Source organism: Chiloscyllium plagiosum, chromosome 3, assembly GCF_004010195.1.
Source record: "Chiloscyllium plagiosum isolate BGI_BamShark_2017 chromosome 3, ASM401019v2, whole genome shotgun sequence".
Classification (NCBI taxonomy): Eukaryota; Metazoa; Chordata; class Chondrichthyes; order Orectolobiformes; family Hemiscylliidae; genus Chiloscyllium; species Chiloscyllium plagiosum.
Window position 1 is genome coordinate 136659050 of NC_057712.1, and position 16112 is coordinate 136675161.

General features: G+C 46.4%; 1 protein-coding gene across 1 annotated transcript in view; it reads left to right on the top strand.

Moving 5' to 3' along the window:
• The window catches only part of abcc10 (ATP-binding cassette, sub-family C (CFTR/MRP), member 10), a 133504-nt gene extending 118033 nt beyond the window's left edge, over positions 1-15471 (top strand). Inside the window, exons 14-16 of the mRNA XM_043675575.1 lie at positions 5197-5366; positions 9158-9318; positions 14335-15471. Coding sequence (XP_043531510.1) covers positions 5197-5366; positions 9158-9318; positions 14335-14592 — 589 coding nt within the window. The 3' untranslated portion in view covers positions 14593-15471. The remainder of the gene's footprint in view (positions 1-5196; positions 5367-9157; positions 9319-14334) is intronic.
• Positions 15472-16112: the final 641 nt, after the last annotated feature.

Genomic DNA, 16112 nt, shown 5'->3' on the forward strand with positions numbered 1-16112 from the left:
TATGGAGTCATTTATTACAAGGGGGCATAGCTTTAAATTAAGGGGGGGGGGTAGGTATAGGACAGATGTTAGCGAGTCGTGAGTTCATGGAATGCCCTGCCAGTAGCAGTGGTGGACTCTCCCTCATTATGGGCATTTAAGCGGGCATTGGATAGGCATATGGAGGATAGTGGGCTAGTGTAGGTTAGGTGGGCTTGGATCGGCGCAACATCGAGGGCCGAAGGGCCTGTACTGCGCTGTATTGTTCTATGTTCTATGTTCTATGTTCTATAGCCACCACTTCCTCAAGAAGTTTGTTTCTGTGACTACCTTGAATCTAACTGAGTTAGGATCACTGTCTGCAATGCGCACCCCACAGCGAAGTCAATGATTTGCCTGACTTTATTACCTAACTTCAAATCCAGGATGGCCCCTTCTCTTGTGGCGCCTTCTACATACTGGCCCTCTGAGTGCATTTTTATATTTCCGCTCACTCTCACACCAGGACTACACCAGTTAATGCTGGGCAAGTTGAAATCCGCCACAATCATAACCCTCTGTTATGGACCAGGCCAGACCCCCTCAAAACATTTCGGGAAGGTAGCCCAGACCCTTATTTTGCTGGTTGGTTTAAGCAGGTGGAATGCAGATAATACAAGAGGGATGCAGCTGGTCAAACCACATAGTTTTAAACAGAACCAAGTTTATTTACAAGAATACTGAATGAAACACAAACAAAAGAAAACACTATAACTTACCCTATCTGAAAACCCAACAGATTATCCCAACTTAATGATGCTGTTTCAAATACTTGCAACAATCCCCATAAACACACAAAAGGTAAAATCAAACCCAGGGTCTTACAGGAGAGCTGTCAGAGAGAGGAGGATCAGTGTGGACCTGCTTCTTTAGGTCCAGCAGATTGAAAACTACCTGACTGCTTTCAATGAAAACCAGACCAAACCAGAGCGAATCGGAGCTGGGAGAACTGGACATTCCCCTTTCATTGGGCAAGTGTTTTTTAAAAGTCTCGAAAGCCTTTTTCCTGAGGCACTATCTGTTAGCTATAATCAAACTGGCCCTAAAACCTTCAACTTCGACTTTTCAGAGTTTGTGTCCTTTACGACCTCTCTGAAACAAAAAAGCCAAGAACAACATAACCTTGTTAAAGGAACAGTATCATCACAGTTCGCTTACATATCTGCTCTTATGTTTCTCTCACACCTCGCTAACGGAGCCTCTAGGACATTCCCAGTAATGTGAGTACTCCTTTTTAAGTTTTACCCATAAGGCTTCATTTGAGGAGCCTTCTAAGTTGTCATCTCTCCTTATTGCTGTAATAGTTTTCCTCGTCAAAATTGGAACACTCCCTTTTTTATTGAATCCTCCTTCCCTGTCTCACCTGAAGGCCATATATTCTGGAAGATGGAGCTGCCAATCCTGCCACTCTCTCAACCACATCTCAGTGATACAGTGACATTGTATCTCCTTGTGTTAATTTGCACCCTCAACTCTTCTGCCTTGTTCATCAGACTCCTTTCACTCAAACAAGTACCATCCAACTTTGCCAAATTCCCTTGTGCTTTAACTGAAATGTAATGTGTCTGCCTCCCTAACTGCTTTGCTGTCTCTTCTAATTTTGGCAGTTTGTCTTTTTCAGCTTAATATTTTCTGCCTGGATCCCACTCTTCTGTGAAGTTAGCTTGAACCCTCCCTGACAGCAGTATTCTTTGCTGGTCCCATTTCAGTTCAGGAGGAACCCATCTGCCTTGCACAGGTCCCACTGCCCCCAAGAGGGGTCTCAATGTCGCAGGAATCTAAAGCCCTCCTCCCTGCACCATCTTGCCAGCTACAAATGCCTCTGGATAAGTACTCTCTTTCTATTTCACTCACACGTGGAAGTAATCCAGGGATTGCCATCCTTTGGGTCCTGCTTTTTTAATCCACTTCCTAGCTTCCTAAATTGAGGACATCATCCCTTTTTCTATCAAGTCATTGGTACCAATATGTACCACCGTCTCTACCGGTTTACTTTCTCCCTTCAGAATGCCCTGCAGCCATGAAAAGGTATTTCTGACCCAACATGCCATCCTGGACTCTCTTGCCATTGCAGAAATGTCTGTCTGTTCCATTTACAATGGATCCCCTTACGCTATAGTGCTGGGTTTTCCTCCGGTTTTGTACAGCAGACCCACCTGTGGTGCCACAAGGTTAGCTCCCACTGCTTTGCCCTGCATAGCCATATCCCCCAATGGTACCTCAGAAAGGGGGATAGTTACAGGGGACTACTGTCTGACCTTCCTTCTTCAACCAGGTGTACAAAGCGCAGTGATATCTTGGCAATATACCCTTCCAACCCCCCCCTGCGCAGTGTGATTGCTAGCTCTCCCTCCCCCTGTGCTGTGTGATTGCTAGCTCCCTCTGAGGCTTTCTTGTTCTAGCTGGCACAGCTGGAATCTCTTTCTTTCCAGTGAATTCTTGCACATTCACTCAATGGTTATCTTCAGTTAGTATCTTTCCTACAAATTAAACTCACTCTTACTTTCACTATACTCAGTGTCCAGCATCTGACAGCTTATGCTATCTAAGGACTATATGCCACTGAATTCCTGTTGCTGGGGAACAATGCTGTTTTCTTCCTGTTTCTACCTTTCTCACTGCATTCAACTGTTAACCCTGATGCTTACAGTCAAAGAAAACCTTGTATACAAAAGAGACCTCCAGACCTCTGAATACCACAGCCCCAAACTCTTAATGAACTCCTCAAAATATTAAATCATGTCTTCCTCTTGTTAGCACAATTTACAGCAGGACAGGCAGGAAGAGCAGGAGGCTTGGGGGAGCTTGGTGAATATGGGTGGAATACGTACGGTAGCAAGAACTGCTGGGGGTTGGGGAGGGTTCGGGAAAGTGCTAAGCGAGAGGATATGGCAATGTTGGAGGGCAGCTAGTTGGATAATGATACCCAGAGTGGACAGGAATGGACAGAGTATACAAACATAGAAATACAACAGTAAATAGAGTCAAAAAGGGAAAGAAATCATACAAAGACAAAATTAATGGCTCTTTACTGGAATGCATGTAATAGTTGGAACAAACGAGATGATTTAATCTCACAAATAAAGGTTAGTGGGTTTGTTATTGCAGCCATTATGGAGACATGGTTACAAGCTGATCAAAGCTGGGAATTGAACATTCCAAAGTGTGTGAATTTTGAAAATACAAGCAGAGTGGGAAGGGGGTTGGGTTAGCATTGTTGGTGCAGTATGGAATAAGTTTGATAGCTAGAAATAATCTTGACCAGGCAGAAGTCGAATCCATACATGTGCAAATCCGAAATAAAAAGGGAAGGAGGGCTCTGGTGAAGTAGTCTATGAGTTCCCCAACAGTAACTATCCAGGGCACAGAGTAAAATCAGGAAATAATGAGGACATGTCATAAATGCAGTGTGGTCGCCATGACTGACTTTTATCTTCATGTAGATTGGCATAGTCAGGTTGGCAGGGATAGCCACAATGAAGAATCCATCGAATGTATTTGGAATTGTTTCATAGAACAATATGTGGTGGTTCCAACTGTGGCTGAACACTTTAACTCCTCCAATGACATGCAGGTCCTGGACCTCCTCCACTGCCAAACCCTAACCACCCAACCCCTGGAGGAAGAACGCCTCATCTTCTGCCTTGGGACCCTCCAATTACACAGGATTAATGTGAATTTCACCAGTTTCCTCATTTCCCTTCCCCTTTTCTTATCCTAGATCCAACCTTCCAACTCGGCATTGCCCTCATGGCCTGTCCTACCTGTCCATCTTCCTTCCTACCTATGTGCTCCACCCTTCTCTCTGACCTATCACCATCACCCTGACTTCTGTCAACCTATCGCATTTCCAGCTACCTTCCTCCCAGCCCCACCCTGTCCCATTTATCTCTCAGCCCCCTCGGCCCACAAGTCTCGTTCCTGATGAAGGGCTTATGCCCGCCACATCGACTCTCCAGCTCCTTGGGTTCTGCCTGACTGGCTGTGCTTTTCCAGCACCACACTCTTTGACTCCAGTCAGGGATCAGGCTATTTTGAATCTGATGGTGTGTATTGAGGCAGGTTTAATTAATATGGCAGATAAAACGTCCCCTCCGGAATAGTGACATGGTCAAATTTATTATTTTGTTTGAGAGGGAGGAACGTGGGTTGGAAATAACAGTGTGAAACTTAAATAAGGCTAATTCCAAAGGAACAAGGGCAGAGTTGGCCTGAGTGAGCTGGGGAAGGGGTTTAGTAGCAAAGACAGGTGTGAAACAATGGCAGGCATTTCAAAATATCGTTTCACAAAGCGAATATATATCCCAGTGAGGAAGAAGAATTCGAGGAAGGGGAGAAACCAACCATGGGTTACCTGGGAAGTTAAAAATAGCCTCAAATTGGAAGAAAAAAAAACCAATGTGGCAAAGATTGTGGTAAAGCAGGATTAGGAAAGTTTTAAAAATCAACAAAGACTCTAAACGACTAATAAAGAGGGAGAAAATAGACTTGAGGGGTAAACTTGCAATTAACATCACGACAGTCAGCAAGAGCTTCTTTAACTCTATAAAAAGGAAGGGAGAAGCCAAAGGGAGCACAGGCCCCTGAGAGAACAAGGCTGGTGAAATAATAAGGGGGAACTTGGAAATGGCAGGCGAGTCTTCACAGGAGCAGACTCGAAAAACTATCTAACATGACTAAGTAATCAAGCAAAAGGAGGAGAGGGAGTGAACATAATAACTATCAGGATGGAAAAGTGCACAGAATACTCAGGGGGCTACTAAAGTGCCCTGGACCTAATGGAATACATTCAGGGATATAAAAGGGATTTCTTTAGAGATAATGGATACGCTGGTAGTAATCTTCCAAGATTCATTACATTCTGGAAATTCTAGAGGATTGGAAAACTCCCAGTGTCTTAGTCAATAAAGGGTGGAAGATAAAAAAAAGGTCAATTTTCGGCAGTTTGTTTTCAGTAGGAAAATGTTCAAGTGTCTCCTGAAGGAAGTAGTGCCGGGTCCAACCTGCAGTGTTTATCTGTCAGAATTGACATCATGCTTTTCGCCTTGTTGCCTGAGTGCCATTGAGATGAGCTCCCAGGTTGCCTTCCTGTCAGGTTTTGTGAACGTGTACTCTTAGAGTTGCTGTCCAATTATTTGAGATGTCTTTTGTTAAATTTTCTCTTGATGATGTGTTCAGGTTCGAGGAGGAGAATACTCATCGTCTGGAGCTCAACCAGCGCTGCCTTTACATTGGCAACACTGCAGTGCAGTGGCTTGACATCAGACTGCAGATGATTGGTGTTGCCGTGGTAACTTCCATTGCTATTATTGCTATTATTGAGCATGGCCTGAAAAGGGGTAATCCTGGTAAGTTAGCCTGGTTTCACTGCTTTACCTCTTCAACATATACAGTACAATGAACCAGCACAAGACCACCACTGTCATTGTGAAGGTACCCAAACTGCATTCATCTTGACCTCAATAACTGCAGCTCAGTCAATACTCAAGCAACCTGAGTTTCATGAGGATGCAGTGATCCATTGATCAGACCCCTTCCATCAGTCGGGCACAGAGATTGCAGTTATACCATCAACATGATGGACTGCTGCAATTCATCATGGCTTCACAACCACCCCCAAGCCCTGCTACTGATAACAGCAAGGCCTGTAAGGACACGGCGACATCACCATCTCAACTTTTCATTCAGACATCCTGAACTCGAAATATATTACAATTTCTTCAGGGTTAGTTCCAAATTTGGAGCATCTTAGGAGTGAGATCACCACATCAAGCATCAAACACAAAACAAGGGCAGAAAGAAACGTTACCACACAATGGCAGCAACCCATATTGGAACAGAGACAATCTGAAAGGAGCTGTTTCTCATTTGGGTTTACTGAAGATAGGCTCACGATGGTATAGGAGAGCAGAGGGGCTCCAGAGGGGAGAGGGGGAGAAGGGGGGGCTCCAGTTGGGAGAAGGGAGGGGCTCCAGAGGGGGAGAAGGGAGTCCCAGCCAAAGTGGTGACCTTCTTCGTCTCTATGTAAGGATACCAGTAACCATGGGTCATGACTTTTGGTGGCTAATCAGTGTTTGTGTATCCCAGTGGCTGGTTTTCTGCCTGTCTGTCCGATGTAGTGTTTGTTATAATCCTAGCAGGGTATTTTATAGAAGTCTTGCTTTTTGCTGGTTATTGTTACAGGGTCCTTTAGGTTCACCAGTAACTCTTTCAGTGTGTTGGTAGGTTTGTTGGTTACATGATGCCAAGGGGCAGAATAGTCTGGTAGTCAGCTCCAAGATGTCTTTGGTATATGCTAGTGTGGCTAGGGTTTCTGGGCGTGACACAGTACGTAGACAAGCCAACAGGGGGTGAGGCCACATTGTATTTGGTACTGTGTAATGAACCCTGCCAGGCGTTAGATTTGGAGTCAGGTGAGCACTTCAGTGATAGTGACCACAATTCAGTTATGTTTACTTTAGCGATGGAAAGGGATAGGTATATACCACAGGGCAAGAGTTACAGCTGGGGGAAAGGCAATTACGATGTGATTAGGCAAGATTTAGGAAGCATAGGATGGGGAAGGAAACTGCAGGGGATGGGTACAATAGAAATGTGGACCTTATTCAAAGAACAGCTACTGTGTGTCCTTGGTAAGTATGTACCTGCCAGGCAGGGAGGAAGTTGTCAAGCAAAGGAGCTGTGGTTTACTAAAGAAGTTGAAGCTCTTGTCAAGAGGAAGAAGAAGGCTTATGTTAGGATGATTCGGAGATGCCGGTGTTGGAGTGGGGTGTACAAAGTTAAAAATCACACAACACCAGGTTATAGTCCAACAGGTTTAATTGGAAGCACTAGCTTTCAGTCGCTCCGAAAGCTAGTGTGCTTCCAATTAAACCTGTTGGACTATAACCTGGTGTTGTGTGATTTTTAACTATGTTAGGATAAATCCTTGGGGTAGATGGGATTTATCCTCGGATTTTCTGGGAAGTGAGGGAGGAGATTGCCAAGCCTTTGGTTTTGATCTTTATGTTGTCATTGTCTACAGGAATAGTGCCAGAAGACTGGAGGATAGAAAATGTTGTCCCCTTGTTCAGGATGGGGAGTAGAGACAACCCTGGTAATTATAGGCCAGTGAGCCTTACTTCGGTTGTGGATAAAGTGTTGGAAAAGGTTACAATAGATAGGATTTATAATCATCTAGAAAGGAATAAGTTGATTAGGGATAGTCAACACAGCTTTGTGAAGGGTAGGTCATGCCTCACAAACCTTATTGAGTTCTTTGAGAAGGTGACCAAACAGGTAAATGAGGGTAAAGCGGTTGATGTGGTGTATATGGATTTCAGCAAGGAATTCGATAAGGTTCCCCACAGTAAGCTATTGTACAAAATACGGAGGCATGGGATTGAGGGTGATTTAGCAGTTTGGCTAGCTGAAAGAAGACAGAGAGTGGTGGTTGATGGGAAATGTTTATCCTGGAGTTCACTTACTAATGGTGTACGGCAAAGATCTGTTTTGGGGTCACTGCTATTCGTCATTTTTATAAATGACCTGGATGAGGGTGCAGAAGGGTGGTTAGTAAATTTGCGGATGACACTAAGGTTGGTGGAGTTGTGGATAGTGATGAAGGATGTTGTAGATTTCAGAGGGACATGGATAAGTTGGAGAGCTGGGCTCAGAGGTGACGAATGGAGGTTAATGTGGAAAAATGTGAGGTGATTCACATTGGAAGGAGCAACACGAATACAGAGTACTGGGCGAATAGTAAGATTCTTGGCAGTGTAGATAAGCAGAGAGATCTCGGTGTCCATGTACACAGATCCCTGAAAGTTGCCACCCAGGTTGACAGGGTTATTAAGAAGGCATACGGTGTGTTGGCTTTTATTGGTAGAGGGATTGAGTTACAGAACCTTGAGATCATGCTGCAGCTGTACAAAACTCTGGTGCGGCCGCACTTGGAGTATTGTGTACAGTTCTGGTCACCGCATTATAGGAAGGATGTGGAAGCTTTGGAAAGGGTTCAGACGAAATTTAGTAGGATATTGTCTGGTATGGAGGGAAGGTCTGATGAAGAAAGGCTGAGGGACTTGATGCTGTTATGGTTGGAGGGAAGAAGGTTAAGAGGCGACTTATTAGAGGCATACAAGATGATCATTGGGTTAGATAGGATGGATAGTGAGAGACTTTTTCTTTGGATGGGGATGGGTAGCATGAAGGGACATGGTTTTAAATTGAGGGGTGATAGCTATAGGACAAATGTCAGAGATAGTTTCTTTACTCAGAGAGTAGTCGGGGTGTGGAATGCCCTGCCTGCCATAGTAGTAGACTCACCAACTTTAAGGGCATTTAAGTGATCATTGGATAAACATACGGATGATAATGGAACAGTGTCGGTTAAATGGGCTTCAGATTGGTTTCACAGATTGGCGCAACATCGAGGGCCGAAGGACCTGTACTGTGCTGTATGTTCTATGTTCCCAGGACCTTACCATTAAGTGTCTAAGTCCTGCCTTGGTTTGCCTTTCCAAAATGCAGCACCTCACATTTATCTAAATTAAACTCTATCTGCTACTACTCAGTTCATTGGTTCATCTGATCAAGATCTTGTTGTACTCTGAGGTAACTTTCCTCGCTGTCCACGACACCTGCAATTTTGATGTAATCTGCAAACTTACTAACCATACCTCCTATGTTCACATCCAAATCACTTATGTAAGGGGCGAAAAGTCGTGGACCCAGCATCGATCCTTGTGGCACTCCACTGATCGTAGACCTCCTGTCTGAAAAGCAACCCTCCACCACCACCCTCTGTTGTCTACCTTGAAGTCAGTTCTGTATCCAATCCAGATCTGTCCTCCTTTAGTCCCAAATGGATGACCTCACTGTTGGCTGAGTTGAAAATCATGTGTTCTGTTTTTGGCCACTGACGTTGTAATTTGATGCTCCGGACTGCACTATTGCCCCTGAAGTCTCCAGCATGTGGCTTGAACCATTAGCCTTCTGACTTGGAAGTAAATGCAACTGTTTGACACTTTGTGTGAATGCAGTTTTATGGCACTGCTTGTGAATGTTTCATTGTATTTCATTCTGACCTGCAGTAACCAGTGGTATTTTGTACATTAAGGCTTTGTAATGGCTCTGCTGCTTTTTCCTGTTCACTCAGGCCTCGTGGGTCTTGCGATGTCCTATGCACTGTCAATCACAAATCTGCTGTCTGGGGTAATATCGAGCTTCACACAGACTGAAACACAGATGGTCAGTGTGGAACGGCTGGATGAATATTTCACTGAGATTCCCATCGAACCTCAGGAGGGGCATATCGAGGTAAGAAGGAATTTAGGTACAGTATGAGAGATTTTGCATTTATGAGAGGGGGAGAGAGGGAGAGAGAAACAAAGATATTGATATGACATTGACAAGTGCCGGGAGAGATAGTTGAATCTGAAATGACCACAATAGCTGTGACGGGTGAACACAGAGCAGTGAGGAAAGGTAAGCAAACGTGATGGCTAACATGGCTTAGACAAACGGAGAATGAAGGAGATTCCACATGATGGTGAGGGAACGAGAGAGTGAAACAAGTGGAAGGGAATACATTGGCTTCATGTTATGTTCAGACTGTATTACACCGCATGTGTTAAAGTCAAAATCAGAGTGTGGGTATAGACCTGGACCAATTGAACTGAACATCCCGGGTTTTTATTTGATTGATTTGTGGGATGTGGGCATTTGTGGCTAGGCCAGTATTTCTTACCCGTCCGAAATGGCCCACAGGGTGACTGAGTAGGCCAGCAGCTTCCTTTCCGAAAGAACATGCGTGAACCACATGGTTTTTTCTGACAACCAACAATGAACTGTTGGTCATCATTGGACTTTTCTTTCCAAATTTTCTTTTATTGAATTTAAATTCCACCATCTGTGGGCATTGACCTGGATCTCCAGAAGATGACCCGGGTCTTTAGATTGAAAGTCCGGCAATAATACCACTAGTCCATCACCTCACTCCAGACAGGAGGCGGAATTATATGAGTCAAATAAACATGGTGGCTGAAACGTTGGTTCAAAGAATGGGAATTCTATAGTGAGTACTTACACTCCGGATTCCCAAAGCCTATCCACAATCTGCGTCTGACTCATGATGGAATAATGGAATGCTGAAGAATCTCGACACCATCCAGGACAACTTAAGCGTCTTAGTGCTCACCCTGTCCATCATCTTAAACGTCGATTCTCCTGTTCCCTGGATGCTGCCTGACCTGCTGCGCTTTTCCAGCAACACATTTCCAGCTCTGATCTCCAGCATCTGCAGACCTCACTTTCTCCTCATCACCTTAAACAGTCACACTTTCCATGACCAACACAAAGTAATGTGTACCACAGAGAAATGCCCTCCTCCAGGAAAGTACCTTCTCAAACACAAACCCATGGTGACCAATAAGGAAAAGAGTAGCAGATAGATTCGAACTCCACCACCTGCGAGTTACTTGCCACGCCACCCAGTATTCTGACGGTCAGTCCATATCACGATCAATCTTTATTCCTGAGTCCTGCAACATCATCCTGAACAACCTCACAGCACTATTGGTGTCTCGACAGCTCAGGACGTGCAGTGGCCACAGAAGAAAACTCTCCACGACCTTCTCAAAGGCAGTTAAAGATGGCCAACAGTGACGGGCTGTGCCATTAAAACCTCACAACGTGTCAACAAGTCATGGAAACGAAAGGTTGACCAAAGCATTGCTTCACTGAGAAAAATCGAAGCAAACTCGACAGCATTAAGTGTCAAAGAAACAGAAGGAAACCATCCAATTTTTCACATCCTTATTACTCCATCCCAGGACAGACAACTGACAACGGGGAACATGTCAGTGAGTGTGATCGGGGCGGTGTGTACACACTGACCTTACCTGTCAGTGAGTGCGATTGAGGCGGCGTGTATGCACTGACCTTACCTGTCAGTGAGTGTGATTGGGGCGGCGTGTACACACTGACCTTACCTGTCAGTGAGTGTGATTGGGGCGGTGTGTACACACTGACCTTACCTGTCAGTGGGTGTGATTGGGGCGGTGTGTACACACTGACCTTACCTGTCAGTGGGTGTGATCGGGGCGGTGTGTACGCACTGACCTTACCTGTCAGTGAGTGTGATCGGGGCGGTGTGTACGCACTGTCCTTACCTGTCAGTGGGTGTGATCGGGGCGGCGTGTACGCACTGACCTTACCTGTCAGTGGGTGTGATCGGGGCGGTGTGTACACACTGACCTTACCTATCAGTGGGTGTGATCAGGGCGGTGTGTACGCTCTGACCTTACCTGTCAGTGAGTGTGATCGGGGCGGCGTGTACGCACTGACCTTACCTGTCAGTGGGTGTGATCGGGGCGGTGTGTACGCACTGACCTTACCTGTCAGTGAGTGTGATCGGGGCGGCGTGTACACACTGACCTTACCTGTCAGTGGGTGTGAACGGGGCGGCGTGTACGCACTGACCTTACCTGTCAGTGAGTGTGATCGGGGCGGCGTGTACGCACTGACCTTACCTGTCAGTGAGTGTGATCGGGGCGGCGTGTACGCACTGACCTTACCTGTCAGTGAGTGTGATCGGGGCGGCGTGTACGCACTGACCTTACCTGTCAGTGAGTGTGATCGGGGCGGCGTGTACGCACTGACCTTACCTGTCAGTGAGTGTGATCGGGGCGGCGTGTACGCACTGACCTTACCTGTCAGTGAGTGTGATCGGGGCGGCGTGTACGCACTGACCTTACCTGTCAGTGAGTGTGATCGGGGCGGCGTGTACGCACTGACCTTACCTGTCAGTGAGTGTGATCGGGGCGGCGTGTACGCACTGACCTTACCTGTCAGTGAGTGTGATCGGGGCGGCGTGTACGCACTGACCTTACCTGTCAGTGAGTGTGATCGGGGCGGCGTGTACGCACTGACCTTACCTGTCAGTGAGTGTGATCGGGGCGGCGTGTACGCACTGACCTTACCTGTCAGTGAGTGTGATCGGGGCGGCGTGTACGCACTGACCTTACCTGTCAGTGAGTGTGATCGGGGCGGCGTGTACGCACTGACCTTACCTGTCAGTGGGTGTGATCGGGGTGGTGTGTACACACTGACCTTACCTGTCAGTGGGTGTGATCGGGGCGGTGTGTACGCACTGACCTTACCTGTCAGTGGGTGTGATCGGGGCGGCGTGTACGTACTGACCTTACCTGTCAGTGAGTGTGATCGGGACGGCGTGTACGCACTGACCTTAGTCAGTGAGTGTGATCGGGGCGGTGTGTACGCACTGACCTTACCTGTCAGTGAGTGTGATCGTGGCGGCGTGTACGCACTGACCTTACCTGTCAGTGGGTGTGATCGGGGCGGTGTGTACGCACTGACCTTACCTGTCAGTGGGTGTGATCGGGGCAGCGTGTACACACTGACCTTACCTGTCAGTGAGTGTGATCGGGGCGGCGTGTACGCACTGACCTTACCTGTCAGTGAGTGTGATCGGGGTTGTGTGTACACACTGACCTTACCTGTCAGTGGGTGTGATCGTCCCGGTGTGTACGCACTGACCTTACCTGTCAGTGGGTGTGATCGGGGCGGCGTGTACGTACTGACCTTACCTGTCAATGAGTGTGATCGGGGCGGCGTGTACGCACTGACCTTACCTGTCAGTGGGTGTGATCGGGACGGTGTGTACGCACTGACCTTACCTGTCAGTGAGTGTGATCGGGGCGGTGTGTACGCACTGACCTTACCTGTCAGTGAGTGTGATCGGGGTTGTGTGTACATACTGACCTTACCTGTCAGTGAGTGTGATCGGGGCGGTGTGTACGCACTGACCTTACCTGTCAGTGAGTGTGATCGGGGCGGTGTGTACCCACTGACCTTACCTGTCAGTGAGTGTGATCGGGGTTGTGTGTACACACTGACCTTACCTGTCAGTGGGTGTGATCGGGGCGGCGTGTACGCTCTGACCTTACCTGTCAGTGAGTGTGATCGGGGCAGTGCAGTAGACTTAGTCTACATGGACTTTGGGAAAGCTTTTGCGAAGTTCTCAGTTGGGAGATTGATAAAGAAGGTGGAGATCTCTGGGATCCAGATCAGTTTGGAGGTTTGATCCATAAGTGGCTTACTGGCTGGAGGCAGAGTGTGATGGTCAAAGGGATTTTGTCTTGTGTTGTGGAGCCTGTGTCCAGTGGTGTACCCCAGGTGTCAATATTGGAGTCTTTATTGTTCATTGTGTACATTATTGATCTAGACATGAACTTTGGTGTATTGAACCATAGTTCACAGGGTGATGGACATTTGGTGATGGACAGCAGCTACGTACATTTGGAAAAGCAAGGACGTATTCATCGAGTAAGCCAAGGCTCTTTACTGTCCCCAGGCCATTCATTCCGTCATAACAAAAGTGATGGGTAGGGCAGGTTTTGTCATCCTGTGCCAACATGACCAGTTGCTGGAGCTAGATTTCACAGACAATGTTGCCTTGCTGGCTAAAGATTGGGTATGCTCCTCAATTTGTAGAAATGCCAAGATTGGTCAATATATAAGCTTAAGAAGGCTCAGGCAATGATGACAGGATGCAACCCCCAACTCCGTCAATCAGTTCTGCTATCGAGGGAGCTCCATCTCCTGGGAGGGTGATGTATTGGTCCACAAGAATTAGTCAAGCAGCCATCGCCTGTTTCATGACTCCAGTAGCTGTGGGCATCAATCACCATTAACACAACCATCAAACTGCAACTCTACATGACCACAATGTACCAACTGCAAGCTGTGCCAATGAAACATGGAAGAGTATAGCAAACATGTCACCAAACTGGGCATTTACAACCTGGATAAGATGCTGGGCACCACTTGAAGAGACCACATCAACAAGGGGTCCACAAGGCCGGTCAAAGATATCGACAGGACATTGTGAGACTGGCTGGATTTGTAACTTGTCTCCTGGACATAGCCATTGACAGTAACTGGACAGACACCAGCAGGTAGGTAAGGGAAGGCTTTGGCTAGCCAAAGGAAACCTGGCAAATTACACTGAAGGAAAGCCTTCAATCGTGGACCCACCCAAACTGGAATGGACTCGGACTGCTGGCGATATTGTCCATTGTCCTGCACGAGACTGAAGGCACCAAGCCAACTGGAGTATGTTGTATAAAGGAATCCATGCTATAAAATACTGCAGTATTGCATATTGCTGTCTGTGTGTCATGCAAGTAACATTCAGTTGTTTTTCCAACCATTTTTACATAGAACATGTTAGAGAACATTGTTTCAGCATGCTACAATTTGACATTGTTTCTGCACGCTACAAAGTAACCTGTTGTGTTGTTGTCATTGTAGGTTCCTTCCTCGTGGCCACAGCATGGTGTGATACTGTTCAAGGATGTGGTCCTTAAATATCGGGAGGGACTTCCTCATGCTCTCGATGGAATTAGTCTGAAGATTGGTGCAGGAGAGAAAGTGGGAATTGTTGGACGGACAGGCTCAGGAAAGTCTACGTTGTTTCTGGCACTCTTCCGGTTGGTGGAGTTGAGCGAGGGTCAGATTTTCATTGACAACATCGATATAAAAACAGCCAGCTTGAGGGACATTCGGTAAGAGATTGACAATGAGGGAGGATTGTTCCTGTGCACTGTTGGTGGAAGCAGATGTTAAAACTTGAGAATGAGTTAGTGACGGACAGGGTACTTGATCCTTTTACAAGGTTATTTACAGATATATATATATCTGATCCTTTCTGCCTGCTAATACATCTCAGTACAGGTGAGTCCTGTGATCATTGACTTGTACTGGATATCAGCAGCCAGTCTATCAGAGGGTTTACCAGCACCTATTGTCCATCCCTAACTGCCCCAGAGAAACATTGCTGTGATGCTTTCTTGAATTGCATATGCAGTGAGGAAGGAATTCCAGGAGTTTGTCCCATAGTTCTACCATTCCATCCCAGGATGGGGAGTTACTTGGAGGGCAGTGGCTGTTAGTGTTCCCAAGCATCTGCTGCTCTCCAATAACATCTATCATTTTCAGGTAGTATGGGTTCCAGGTTTGGAAGGTGTTGTCAAAGGAGCCTTGAGTCAGAAGAAGGAGTCCAAAGTGGGGATGTTATCTAATGATTGCACTGAATTCAGGCAATAACCATGTCCTGCAAAAGAGTCTAACCACCACTGCTTGCCAACCAGTGGTATTGTGATCACTGTTAGCATTCTTGGAGTTATCACTGACCAGACACTCAGCTGGACTTGCCACATAAACACAATGGCTACAAAGGAGGTCAGAGGATAGGAACCCACCTCCTGACTCCCCAAAGCCTGTCCATCATCTACAAGTTACAATCAGGAGTGTGATGGAATACTCCCCACTTACCTAGATGAGTGCCACCCCAACAATACTCCCGAAGTTCAACACTATCCAAGATAAAGCAGCCCCAGAAACATCCATTCCCTCTATCACTGATGCTCAGTAGCAACAGTGTGTACTACCTACAAGATGCACAGCAGAAACTCACCAAAATCCTCAGACAACACCTTCCAAACCCACAATCTCTACCATCTATAAGAACAAGGGCAGCAGATGTATGGGAACACCACCACCTTCAAGATCCCCTCCACACCAGTCACCATCCTGACTTGGAAATACATTATTTTCCTTCAGTGTTGCTGGGTTAAAACCCTGGAATTCCCTCCCTAAGGGCATTGTCGGTCTGCCTTCAACACATGGACTGCAGCAGTTCAAGAATGCAGCTCACTCCCACCTTCTCAAGGGGCAACTAGGGGTGGGCAAAAATTGCTGGTGTGACCAACAATGACTACATCTCATGAGGGAAAACAAATCCGGATTTTAGGAAATAAACCAAAGAATTGTGGATGCTGAGTATCTGAAACAAAAACTGAAATTGCTGGTGAAAATTAGGTCTGGCAATGTGTGTGGGCAGAAAGCAGAGTCAATACCTTGCCTCGTGACTCTTCATCAGAATTTTTTTTTTCAAAATATACTTTATTCATAAAATAATTTGATGGTCTGTACAGTTGGTCATGCCATACATACGTAAACATTTACATACAGAGATCAGAATTTATCATTTGTATATACAGGTCTGTATGTTTATCAATCATATGCCC